The 14076-nt window shown below is 42.2% G+C and overlaps 1 protein-coding gene across 1 annotated transcript; it reads right to left on the bottom strand.

The window, feature by feature from the left end:
• Window positions 1-355: 355 nt before the first annotated feature.
• On the bottom strand, window positions 356-12219 carry LOC143020441 (BTB/POZ domain-containing protein 2-like). The gene is made up of 6 exons (XM_076176862.1): window positions 12113-12219; window positions 4460-4622; window positions 3964-4194; window positions 2209-2304; window positions 1506-1642; window positions 356-1389 (listed from the first exon to the last, which is right to left on the bottom strand). Exons 1-6 carry the CDS (start codon window positions 12217-12219, stop codon window positions 723-725), a joined length of 1401 nt encoding a protein of 466 aa, XP_076032977.1. The 3' UTR covers window positions 356-722.
• Window positions 12220-14076: the final 1857 nt, after the last annotated feature.

The following is a 14076-nucleotide window of genomic DNA, read 5'->3' as shown; positions in this document are numbered from 1 at the left end:
TTTCCTCCCCAAGTCGTTCATCGTCGTTGTCCTTTGATGGTTCTCGAGTCAAGCAAGGCTCAAAAGGATGAGGAACTTTTAGGACAGACCACCCGCCTTCGCGGGATTGGTTTCTGTAGGAGAAGAAGAAAAGTCTGTTGGAAAATGAGGGCTCGAGAGGACGTGGTGAGGCAAGCTCGTCTTAAAATACAAAGGAGATCCAAACAGCAACAGACCTATTGGTCCTTATGGGTCTGCTTGTGAGTTGAAAGGGGGTGTAAACAGTGGAAGCAGTAAGAACAAATGATTTAATTTAAGTGTACGAGCTCATGATGTATAGATATAAGTTAGAAAGTTAGACTGGGGTTGGACAGTATATATTTTTATTCATTTATTTACGTGTTCTTTTTTTAAGTGCCAATTGTATTTAAGCTCACATAATGAACAGGTAGTTTGTTTCAAATATTACAGTTCGGTTGAAGAAAAATTTGAGAGAAAAATACATATCCCCTGTAAAAATAAAGTTAGTGAACCTTCATCTTGCTATCCTATTGAAGAGACGGTATAACAATGAAATGTCCACACATTGTGACAAATCCTAATTTGTAAAGGGTCTTCGTGAGTATTGGACTTTTAGAGATATTTCTTCTCCAGTTTCATGGTTCCACAAGATTGTTGGGGGATGGGGGGATTGCGATTTTTGTCATTGAGCGGACTTTGCAGCCAGCCACCCACAGGATCATTTACCTGGGCCAAAAGTTAATACGATTGACAACGCAATAATCATATTCGTACGAGAGGGTAGTTTCCGGCATCTCCCTTCGAACGGAGGACGACGTATAATAACCTCTTCGTGAGAGCCTACCGATGTAATCGAAGTCCAGTAATAGGACGCTATAGATTTTACCCGCCTCAATTGGAACTGGTTCTGAGAAATTGCATTTCCTGGACTTGCAAGGTGCCGACGCGACTATAACTCCATAATCTCTCTCTCGAATTTTTACATTTCCATCATGGTTAAGGTGTAAGCTGTGAACCAGTATACGCTTTGAACTTACAAGGTTATCTAATATACGGAACTCCTCTCCCGGTGAGGCTCTACTTTTATAATTAGTATCTCCAGAACACTTTATGGTATCAAACTTAACAAGGGCCTTCACATTTATAGCCCTTACACTGGACGGGCTGAAGGGCGTTGCCTCTGGGATGAGGCTCACGTCAGCGCCCCGAATGACCCTCAGAAGGTTAATCGCCTCGACGGGGCGCAAGACCCCCGAGGGGAGGACACTGTCGATGAACTCTTCGCAAAACATGGTCAGGAACCGCACCTCACCTAGCAGTTCCTCGACCTCCTTCCTCAGGGCGGTGCTCGAGGGTTCCTCTTCTCGCTGGGACAGCTGAGCTCTCCCCCTGTTGCCAAAGAGGCAAAGCACGTTAGTGATGACCCAAGGCGAGGCCTGGTTAGGAAGGTAGACACAGTAAGAAAAAAAAAAGGGAGGGAGGGTGAGGAGAGAGAAGTCACCTACCACGCCAAGGCTGCGTCGAACATGAGTGTCTCGGAGGACACCAGCAGTTCCGACTTCAGGAAGCCCATTAGTGTCTCTTTCCTCAGGTGAATCACAGAGGCTGGAGCTATTGCGGCATCAGGGTCCTTGTTCATCATCTGTAATTTGGAAGACTAAATAGACTCTTGCTTCGTGCGATATCACGCCTCATCCCCAGTGACCCCTTTCGCCCCCACTGCTCACTGGGCTATCTAAAAGCTCTCCAGCTCAGTCTGTAAAGACAAACAAAGGCGAGAGATGCACCTGTGAAGGAGGGATATATTCCTTACACAAGCGTCACTCAACTGAGCACATTTGCCACACCAAGGTAGAGATTAGCTTGTGTTGATATACATATGGGGTAGTGGGGCTGGATCTCTTTCTCCACGTACGCATCAGAATCTTTACCCTGCTAGACTTTACGCTCCAGAGCTTTTATATGTATGTGTGTATATGTGTGTATATATGTGTATATGTGTGTGTGTATATGTGTATATGTGTGTGTATATATGTATGTGTGTATATGTGTGTATTTATATGTGTGTATGTGCGTGTGCGTGCGTGTTTGTGTGTATGCGTATGTGTGTGTATGTATGTGTGTGTGTGAGTACGTGTGTGTGTGTGTGTGTGTGTGTGTGTGTGTGTGTGTGTGTGTGTGTAATAAAACCCTTCCGCTTCTACTGACCTTTACGCAAAGATCCTTCAGCTCCTTGTCATCATAATCCACCGCCGCTTCGAAGATAATGAGGGTGTTATTCGCCGTTAGTTGGTTCCTGAAGTACTGCAAGGAAGCGAAATGTTTAGGCAGTATGGCAAACAATAATTGCCCAACCAGCTGGCCTTGTCTGGTAGTGAGCACCAGCAGCTTATATGCAAAGTACGAGCAGCTTGTAGACTTGTGGCCCAAACACAAGGGACGGAGGCGAACAGGCCGATTGACCAATGAATAGAATTTAACATTCTCCTCGACTAGTTTCAACAGTGTTCATAGTGAAAGGTGATGGGAAGACGAGCCGCCTGGGAGTGACTGCTTTCCTGGGTCCCCCCATCCTTTGATGATGGATGCAGGAAGGAGACCATGTAAGCTTGTGTGCATGCCCACGTTGCCAGTAGTTTTTTTTATCGATTGTGTCGTTGAAGTTACATGCAACAGGACTCCAAATGACTTTTAAAGCAATTTTGCTCACGCGTCCACTGAAAGGTTCTTCCACAAGTTTGGCTAAGGATTGTTTTTCAATGAAGAAGTGTTTTAGTCACTTGTACTTCTCTGAAACCTACGGGGGAGTGTAGGTATTTGAAATCAAGACTCGGAACAGAGGCAAGCGCCAGTACCAAGATATATATTATATTCTACTTTCACACACAGATGGAGTGATATAAAGAAAGGGGTGGGACAAACGCCATGCGGAGGGGCGCGTCGCTTCACTCACACGCCGATGGTTTTTGTGAGCGACCACCAGTGCAGCCACACAAAGGATGACTACAGACGCTTCTGTACTTACGAACATTCGACTTAGGAACTTTCTGACATGCGAACGAAGCCTCAAGCCTACTTTACCAGTTTCAAAGGCAAGAAAGTCAACATTAAAGTATTAGTATTACAATTTTTTGCTTTATGTAAGAAAACGTGCAGTGACTCTGTCACACTTGTGCATGTATATTTGAGTACCTTTAGATTGATGCTGAATAACGGTTTACGAATATTTCGAAACACGAACGAATGTTCGGAACGTAACTCGTTCGCAAGTTGAGGAGTATCTGTAGGTAGATATTTATATGACTAAAATGGGTAAGCCCGTAGGTAAACGGGTAGGTTGTGAAGTGCAACAGCAAAAGTGACAACATTTTCACACTGAATGAGAATCGGGCAAGACTCAAACTGTCTGGAAATAGATTGAATATGGAAGCGGGTAGGAACTACTTCGCCAACCGTGTAGTTAATGAATGGAATAAACTTCCTGCAGAGGCAGTGCAATGTAGTTCAGTTCGAAGCTTTAAGAATCATTTAGATAAACACCTAAGCAAGATGCTGTAATGACTATCATTTATTTTATATCATTTGTTTATTTGTTTTGTTATCATTTGTCTGTTTATTATTATTTGCTTGATTCTCATTTATTATTAGTTGTATGTCAATTTATTATTATTTACTATTTACTTATTCTTTTTTATTATTTAACTATGCCTATGCACTTGTTTATGTATTTTATGTATTATTTGCATTATTATAGTTTTTACCTATTCATTTACTTATTTATCATTATTATAATTTTTTCGCATCCGACCTAGATATGGACCAAAAAAATCTTCTATCGGCATGCTCCGCCTTTGTAATCCTTTGTAATCCTTCGTGCATGTATACCTGCACGCTGTGCATTTTGGGGAGACCTCAAGTGGAAGAATGCTGCAAGTGTGCATGAAAGTAAGAGGGAAGACTCACCTGTGAGCATTCCTTGTTCGCCGAATGTACTTGGTACTTGTAGGAGGTGGCGTAGACACGGAGGGCCTCCTCGACGGATTGCAGGTCCATCTTGCCCACATACATGTGGTCCAGGAGCTTGGTGAAGGTCTCGGGCGAGTCTTGAAGAATCAGGTCCTTTCCGACAGGCGAGGGACCCGTCAGCATCGGCTCCAAGACGGGCGAGCTGACAGAGAGCACCAAACGGTGCACCTTGGAAGATAAAGGCCAGGAATCAGAGATATTGTCACAAAGGAAGACATAGTTCTACTAACAACGTGAGGCCCCTGCTGACTTGTCGTTTGTAGGATGATCCGAGACTGAATTATATAAAGAATGATGTTTGTCAAATATCCTTTGACCACTGCTTGTTGCTCAAAATGACCTATTATGAAATCAGTCCAAGATGAAAAGGCCTCTCTATGATGTTTAAGGTAGAAGAAGAGAAGAGAGGTAAGGAGAGCGGCAAATCTCGTACCGAAACCGTGATGTTGTCCTTAGAGAAGCCAATAGTGAGGTCGCTGAGGGCTCCTGTCTTGTAGATGTGCTCGAAGCGCTCATGGAGGGTGGTCAGGTTGTTCTGCCAGGCTTCTGCGACGTGAGGACTTGTCTGTACAGGCAAGGACGTCGAAGCTTCTGACCTGCAACGTAGAAATGGACCTTCAGTCGCGCATGCGTTGGTTTTCAGCTCCCATAGAATCTCTTTATCACCCTCACTCCAGACCTCCCCTCTCAGTGTGTGTGTGTGTGTGTGTGTGTGTGTGTGTGTGTGTGTGTGTGTGTGTGTGTGTGTGTGTGTGTGTGTGTGTGTGTGTGTGTGTGTGTGTGTGTGTGTGTGTGTGTGTGTGTGTCTGTGTGTGTGTGTGTGTGTGTGTGTGTGTGTGTGTGTGTCTGTGTGTCTGTGTGTGTGTGTGTGTGTGTGTGTGTGTGTGTGTGTGTGTGTGTGTGTGTGTGTGTGCGTGCGTGTGCGTGCGTGCGTGCGTGTGTGTGTGTGTGTGTGTGTGTGTGTGTGTGTGTGTGTGTGTGTGTGTGTGTGTGTGTGTGTGTGTGTGCGTGTGTGTTAGGTCACTGTTTTTATGTGAAAAGGGCGACGCATTCGAAGGGGTCTGCAGAGGACACAGCACCACCGTTGCAGGAGTTCGGAAGTGGTTACACAAAGCACTGCAGAATGCATGGATTAGGGGGAAAATAGAATAGAAATACTTAGGATATCACAGAAAACGGAAGGGGTAGTGGCCTCATGAAAACAGAGAATATACATACATACATATACCAAAGGCTTTTCCTCCTACACGGGGGTAGCCAAAAAGAAATAGGCATAGAAACCACTCCAACCCATTCCATTTCCTATATATTCCACTCCCCTCCACCCTCCTCCCTCCCTCTTATCTTGGCACCTCCTGGATGACGGGTCATCCCTGCATCCTGTCCACTACCCTGGGTCAGAAGCAGTGTCGCAAGACACAGCACTTCCACAGCAAGGCAGCTTCATAGATTCGGCGACCCCCCCTTTCCGTCCCCTCACGCAGAAAAGGAGAAGACGGGAAGAAATCCCTTCGGGCTGCGTCAAAATTTATTCTCATACATACTTCCTCACCCCCATCCCCCACCCACTCCCCCTCATGCATCACAGCATCATCTTTACACAACCTCTCTCCATTCACCCCTATCTTCTGTCCTCTCCCGTCCTTCCTCCTCAGACATTCCTCTCTTTTGTAATGCCCCTTTCACCCCATCCATCCATCTCATCCTAGGACGCCCCCTCATATTCACTCCTTCCACCTCTGCCTTCCACACTTCTTTTACTAATCTTTCTTCACTCATTCTTTCCATGTGTCCAAACCATCTTAATACCCTTTCATCAACCCTATCTCCCAGTTCCCTTTCCACCCCTATTCTCCTCCTCACCTCCTCATTTCTCACTCTATCTAGCCTAGTAACCCCTATCATACTTCTCAGACATTTCATCTCAAACACATTCAAACTCCTTCTCTCTTCCTCTCTCATGTTCCATGTTTCTGCCCCATACAATGCTGTTGGCACAATCGCGCCTTCATATAACCTCCTCTTAGCATCCATTCACAGATTTCTTTTTCTCATTACACTTTTCAATCCACAAAGTCATTTAATCTCTTATCTCAATCTACATTCTACCTCCACCCCCGCTCCTCCCTTTCCTGACACATTCCTGCCACCCAAGTATCTAAAACTATCCAATTTCTCCAGTCTTTCACTCTTAATGCTCACCTCCAACCTGCTGTCACTCTCTCCCCTTGTACATGTCATCACCTTACTTTTACCCACATTTATCTTCAGCTTCCTTCTTTCACACACTTTCTCAAACTCTGTCACTAACTTCCTCAATCCCTCCTCTGATCCTGCTACAAGCGCAGTGTCGTCAGCAAACAACAACTGGCTCACCTCTCACTTTTCTCCATTTTCTTTAACCATCTCCAACGCCTGACCCACCACCCTTGCATTCACCTCTCGCACCACCCCATCCATGTATAAATTGAACAGCCAGGGCGACATAATACATCCCTGAAGAAGTCCCATCTTTACCTCAAACCATTCACTCTCTCCATTTCTAATCCTAACGCAAGCTCTACAACTCTCGTAAAAACTCTTGACTGCTCTTAACGGCTTTCCTTCTATTCCATATATCTGCAATACCTCACATAGTGCCTTCCCGTCTACCCTGTCATAAGACTTCTTCAGATCCATAAAAGCCAAAAAATTCTTACTTTTTCCTAAAGCTATCTCATATATCTAACTTACCAAAATATCTGATCTACGCAACCCCTTCCTGTCCTAAACCTACACTATTCCTCACCAATTATTCCCTCTGTTCATCTAATCCTCTCAATCAAAACCTTCCCATAAGCCTTCCTAACTACACTCAACAAACTGATTCCGCTGAAACTACTACCGTCATATATATCCCTCTTTCTCTTGTAAAGCGGAACTATATAGGCACTCCTCCAGTCCTCCGGCGCTCTACCCTCTCTTAGACAAACATTAAATAACCTCACCAGACAGTCCACCATAACTGTACCTCCTTTCTTCAGGCATTTTGCATGGCATCCACCCAGACCAGGTGCCTTACCTACTCTCAGCATCTTAACAGCTGCTTTCACTTCATCTTTCCCTATTTCTCCTCCATTTTCCTCACTCATCACTTTCATTTTCTTAGCGCTTCCCACTGCAACTACCTTTCCCTCCCTTTCCTCCTTCACATTTAGCAACTCCCTAAAATACTCTGCCCACCTTCCTTTAACCGCCTTCTCTTTCATTATCATCTCTCCATCTACAACTTTTACTTTTTTCTTCTCTACTTGATTCGTCTCCTTTTCCTCTTTTAATTTCCTTCCAAAACATCTTTTTATTGTTTTCAAAATTTTCAGTCATACCCTTACCCCATTTCACATCTGCTTCCTTTATCTTATGCTTAGCTTCCCTTCTCTTTACTTTGTACCTCTCATACGATATATATATATATATATATATATATATATATATATATATATATATATGTATATACATATATATATATATATATATGCAATATATATATACATATATATGCATATATATATATATATAATATGCATATATATGTATATATATATATATATATATATATATATATATATATATATATATATATATATATAAATACATATACCCACACACTTGTAGGGGAGGTAGTCTAGTCAAGTCAAGGCACGTACTGACCCCCACCCATTACACTCCCGTCCATCACCCATTGTTTCCCTCTTATCTAACAGACTCAGAGGCATAAGCAGTGGTCATTCACCTTTCGCACACCCCGGGTAGAGAGTTGTTGTTGTACGTGACGTAATCATGATGCTCACAACTTCCATGTTCCCGTTTTAGTCCATACAACAGAGAGTGGCTATAGGTGTGTTTGTACACATAGATAAGCAAATATGTACATGCATATGAACTTGCATTCACACACACACACACACACATACACACACACACACACACACACACACACACACACACACACACACACACACACACACACACACACACACACACACACGCACACACACACACACACACACACACACACACACACACACACACACACACACACACACACACACACACACACACACACACACACACACACACACACACACACACACACACAATCGTCGGATTGACGGCGAAGATTGGAACTCCGGAAAAAAACGCAATTTTCGTGGATTTCAACTACGAGGAAGTACCTTTTTGTATTAGTAGGGAAGGGGAAAGCTCGTGGTGTAGTAGAAAGGTAATGAAAGGGGAGAAGGGGAGAGATTGCTACGGGAAATGGAAGGAAATGAGGAGGGAGACGAACGGGCTCCCCCTGACAGCAGAAAAAATATAAACAAGAGGTCTGCTGACGACACAGGGGAAATCGAAAATATCAGTAAAAGCATTAAGGTTAGAAATATAGATAAGAACAACACAATGGAAAGTGAAAATAATAATTTCCATGGATTTAAGGAGGGGGGGGGGATGCCAACCTCCCCCGCTTAGCAGAGTCTAGAAGAAAAACTAAAGAAAATGACCGAACATTGGGAGAGTAGGTTCTGTCAGCTTACAAGGATAGCACAGAGAGTTGATGAATTGGAAGAGTTAAAGAAGGAGAACCAAACCCTAACTAAGGAAAAAGAAGAATTGAAAAGACAGTTAAAAGAAGTAGAAGATGAGAATGAAGAATTAAAGAGGAATAATAAAGAGAATAAAGAATCCATAGCAAAAGAAGTACAGGGTTGGAAAAAAGTCCAAGAAAATAACAAAATTGTATTTAAGGATATAGTAGCACAACAGATGAAAGATCAAACTAAAGACACAATTATTAAAGTGATGAGGGAGGAAGAGAATATAGTGAGAGACTTAGCGGATAAAAAGAAATGTATAATATTGGGGATGGAAGAGAAATATAATACAAATTGGACTACAAGAATAAAGGAGAAGGAGAAAGTAAATAAGATATTGGAAGTAGTTCAAGAAGATGGAGCAGAAACAGGGAAAGAAATAGAAGATAAGACCAGACCAATTAAGTTCAAATTCAGGTCACAAACAACAGCAAAGAAAATCTTAGCAAAAACCACGAAACTAGCAAACAGTGAACAATTTAAACAGATATGGATAAAAAGAGAAATGAACAAAGAGGAAAGAGAGGATGAGAAAGCAAAAAGACAAGAAGCTAAAGAAAAAAACGAGAGAAGAACAGAGACAGAAAAAAAGAAATTCTATTGGAAAGTAGTGAACATGAAAGTGAGAAAATGGTACATAGCAGAAAAACGGAAGGGGAACAGAAAACACAATGGAATTAGCAGAAAATTGAAAATGGCTTACACAAATATAGATGGCTCAATAATAGGCTCGAACGAACTGAATGATTACCTCAAAGGAAAAGAACAGGACATAATGGAAATTGTAGAGACAAAATTAAAAGGTCCACTACCATCCAACAGTGTAGGACATGTTGCATATAATTGTTGGATTAGAAACAGAGAGGTAAAACAAGGAGGTGGAGTTGTGTTCCTGACTGAGAAGGATATAAATGTGAAGAATGTCACATATGGAAAAATAGAGTAGAGATGATTATGATGGAAGTGGAAGACAAAGATAGAAAGAGCAGAAAGTTTGTAATAAGTTATGTGCCTCCTAAAACAGCCTCGTGGGATGAGAGAGAACATAAAAGTATGTTAGAAGGCACAAGGATAGCACTAATGAGATAATGAAAGATGGAGGAAGAATAGTTATAATGGGTGACTTTAATTGTAAAGAAGTCTGCTGGGAAGAGATGACAGTAAAGGGCAGAAAAGACTCATGGGGAAATGTACTACTTGATGTGATTATTGACCACACAATGACGCAATGGATTCAAGAGAACACTAGGTATAGAAATGAAGAAGAACCTTCGAGACTGGACCTAATAATCACATCAGAAACTGAAATAGTGGAAAAGATTGAATATAAGACACCAATAAGTAAAAGTGACCACATATTGGTTGAAATGGAACTAAATGAGAAAAAATACATAAAAAGTAATGAAGAATATAAAAAGGAAGATTGATGTATGAAAAAAATTGATGAAATAAGAGAATCCTTTGAAAAAGAAGACTGGGAAAGAATATACAAATAGGAAACAACAGTGGAAGAGAAATGGAATATTTTGACAAGAATTTATAAGTAACAAGGTATGAAATAATGAAACACTTGAATAATATTGATGTCAGAAAATCGCATGGACCAGATGAAATAGCAAACTGGATTTTGAGAGAATGCAGGAATGAATTGGCAGAGAAAATACATACCTAATAAACAGTTCATTAAAAGAAGGAAAAGTTCCAAAGATTAGAGAAGAGCATAATATATAGTACCTATATATAAAGGGTAAAACAAAGAAAACCCTACAAAATATAGACCTGTGTCTTTAACATACCCGACAGCTAAAATTTGTGAAAGAATGATCAAAAATAGATAGTTAAGGCATTTAGAAGAAAAAAAAAAAAAACTACTAAATCCAAGACAATTTGTATTCGGACAAGGCCGATCATGCGTCAGAAACTTAATATGTTTCTATTCAAGGCTAATAGATATAATACAAGAATGAGTTGGATGGGCTGATTGTGCATTTCTAGACCTAAAATAAGGTTTTGACAAGGTGCCACATAAGAAGTTGCTTAAGAAATTAGAAACTACAGGTGGATTACACAAGGAACAGTTCTGGCCCCAATAATGTTTGCTATATATATTAATGATATGGATGAAGGAATTGAAAGTTATATGAGTTTCTTTGCGGATGATGCAAAACTATTGAAAAAAGTGAACACTGAAGAAGATTGTGAGTCACTACAGAATGATCTCAATAAAGTCTAGGTATGGAGTAGGAAGTGGGAGATGAAGTGTAGTATAACGGAATTTGGAAAAAGCAAAAAAAGAATAGCAGGATCATATGAATTGGTAGAAGAAGGAATAAAAAAAAGTAAAAAATGAGAAGGACCTGGGAGTCATTATTATGAATAATATGTCACCTTAGAAACATATAATCAAGATTTTTGGAGAAACTTATAATTTAATAAGAACAATCAAAGTGGCATTTACATACCTGGATAAAGAAATGGTGAAGAAAATACTAATCACCTCGATAAGACCAAGATTGGAATATGCAGCGACGATGTGGTCACCAAGTACAAAATAATTATAACAAAACTTGAAAGAATACAAAGAGCAATTACAAAGTTGGCACCAACACTCTCAGAAATATCATACGAAGAGAGACTAACAAAACTCGAACTACAGACATTAGAGCAAAGAAAAGAGAGAGGAGATTTGATAACTATTTATAGAATCATGAAAGGCATAGAAACTATTGATAGAGAGGATCTAATCAAATGGGATGATAAAAATACAAGAGGACACGGAAAGAAAATCATGAAAGACAGTTATAGAAGAGATCTGAAAAAAGAACAGCTTTCCCCACAGAGTAATAGACATTTGGAACAAGTTAGATGAGAAAGTGGTGTGTGCAAAAACAATACATGAATTTAAAAACAGTTTAGATAAAATGAGATATGAAGACGGGACACCACGAGCATAGCTCCCCTTCCCATAAAATACAACTAGGTAAATACACACACACACAAAGAGTAATAAGTGATTGAACAGGTTTTCAAGGGTTGCAACTGCCCCCCCCCCCTGTTCTCCAAGTAGACCATTTCTAGAAAGGGGAAGGAAAAATGGGCATGCAAATCGTGTTTTCCCTGGCAGCTAGCTCCAGGCCCACTCACTTGGCCCCTGATCACTGTTCCCTATCAAAGACCCTAGGATTTTCTCGAAGAAAGCAGGAAGCTTCCCTGGCCACACTGACGACGATGTCGACGATCTAGAGCCAGTCTCCTCTCTTAGGCAAACCACAAGCTTCCCTTCCGGCCCCACTCGCCTCACAACTGACCACCAATTGCTCTCGAGTCAAACTGCCACCAGTCAATTTGATTCACCTCTGAGGTCTCTCCTGCGGCGAGGAGGGGTCCAAGGTTTACTGAAGCACCTCAGAGGAACGGGCACTTTGTCCACCTGAAAAGAGAATGAGTGCGCCTACCTTAGGAAAGCTGCGACGAGAAGGGTCCTCAGGAGGATCGACTTCGCCTCGGTGACGACCCGAGATCGCTGTGTCTCCATGTTCTCCGATGGGTCGCTGACGGCCATCTGGCGACGTATTCGAACGCCCAGATGGAAGGGAGCGCCCGTGTGGGTGTATTACTGCACAGAGGCTTTGCCACCACCATAGAGACGTCTGTACTCCCAGGGGGTGGAGGGGGAGGGGGGGGGGAGGTTGGGGAGTTCTCAGGGTCAGTTTTTTGTTGCCTTGTTGTCTTAACCGGGGGTCTCCTTCATTACACTGATATGCCTCTTCGCAATTGGAATGTCTGTCTTTCTCTCTCTCTCCTCATTCTGCCCTTCTCACTCTCTCCTCTCTCGTTTTCTCTTGCTCTCTCCCTTTCTCTTAAGTCTATCTATTTCCTCTCCTCCCCTCTGTTCTTCTTGCTCTCCTGTTTCTCCTCCCGCCGTTGTTGCTTCTACTCCTCCTTGTTATTGTTTGTTTTACATTCAAGGCCTGGTCTGTGCGCCTTTCCTCTCCTCTGAGGCCACGTTGTTCATGGTTAATCCTTCTCTTGTCTTCTTTCCTCACTGTCCTCATTATCTTCATGATCAGCATTGCCATCGTCAACGTCTATCGTCATTATCGACAATGTTGTCATTATCATCGTCATGCTTCATGTAGTTCAATTCACTTGAGAAATGTCCTCAGCCATGGGCAACGATACAATTGGAACACGTTTGTCTCTCGAGGAACTACATGTCTACTCTCGTCTACTCTCTCTACTTGACTCTCCTGCGCGCCCCTCAGTATTTGTTTATATAGTATCGACCGTGTGACAATATGAAAGGAATACGTTAGGGACGTTACGATATTTCGTTTGAAAGATACACCTACTCCTTCCGCTCTCACACCTCCTCTGCGTGAATCACGCCCGTGGTCTCGCCAGACGTGCAAAAGGAACCTCTCTACTAAGAATCATACATCAACAAATAGAAATAAAAATATAATGTTAATCTACTTTAATCACATGAATATATACATACGATTATGATATCATATAATATTACAAAATCATATTGATAATCACGTAAAGACGTGACAAAGACACTTCAAAGTGGTACTGGGATCCTACAGACCAGAGTCATCTTTACCCTTCTGTGCGTTCCTCCTATGCTACACCCTGTCAGAACGAAGCTGAGATCTTGTCGATTCACTTGTACCACCAGATTCGATTTACCATCTTCGCAGACAAAGTCCTGTGCAGAGGTGGCCACCTTCTCCACAAGCACCTCCGATCATTTAGGTCTTTATAACACCTATTCCCTGTTCCTGAAACACCTGTTTCCTTCAGTCTGCCGATACCTGTTGCCGCCACATCCCGCATAAGGGCTACAGTCGAGGATCTTCGTCTGTCCCCTTGGATTGAGGACGCCGAAGTGATCCGGTGGGATCCGACCAGTTTGGATCGTTTATGTACTGATTTTGGTTTGTCCGACCGATATACACGATGTGATCGGATCCGACTGGATCTATCTGGAGGCCTCAAGGCCAGATCGTACCGTGGATGGGATACCTTAGGAAGTATGACTCATCCCCGCTATATATGTGTGTACACACACACACACACACACACACACACACACACACAAACACACACACACACACACACACACACACACACACACACACACTCACTCACTCACCCACTCACTCACTCACACACACACACACACACACACACACACACACACACACACACACACACACACACACACACACACACACACACACACACACACACACACACACACACACGCACGCACACACACACACACACACACACACACACACACACACACACACACACACATATATATATATATATATATATATATATATATATATATATATGAGAAGTATGATAGGGGTTACTAGGCTAGATAGAGTGAGAAATGAGGAGG

The sequence above is a fragment of the Oratosquilla oratoria genome, chromosome 40 (assembly GCF_046742065.1).
Source record: "Oratosquilla oratoria isolate Oo_2021 chromosome 40, ASM4674206v1, whole genome shotgun sequence".
NCBI lineage: Eukaryota > Metazoa > Arthropoda > Malacostraca > Stomatopoda > Squillidae > Oratosquilla > Oratosquilla oratoria.
The sequence above is the reverse complement of the archived record's forward strand: the minus strand, read 5'-3'. Positions and strand labels throughout refer to the sequence as shown.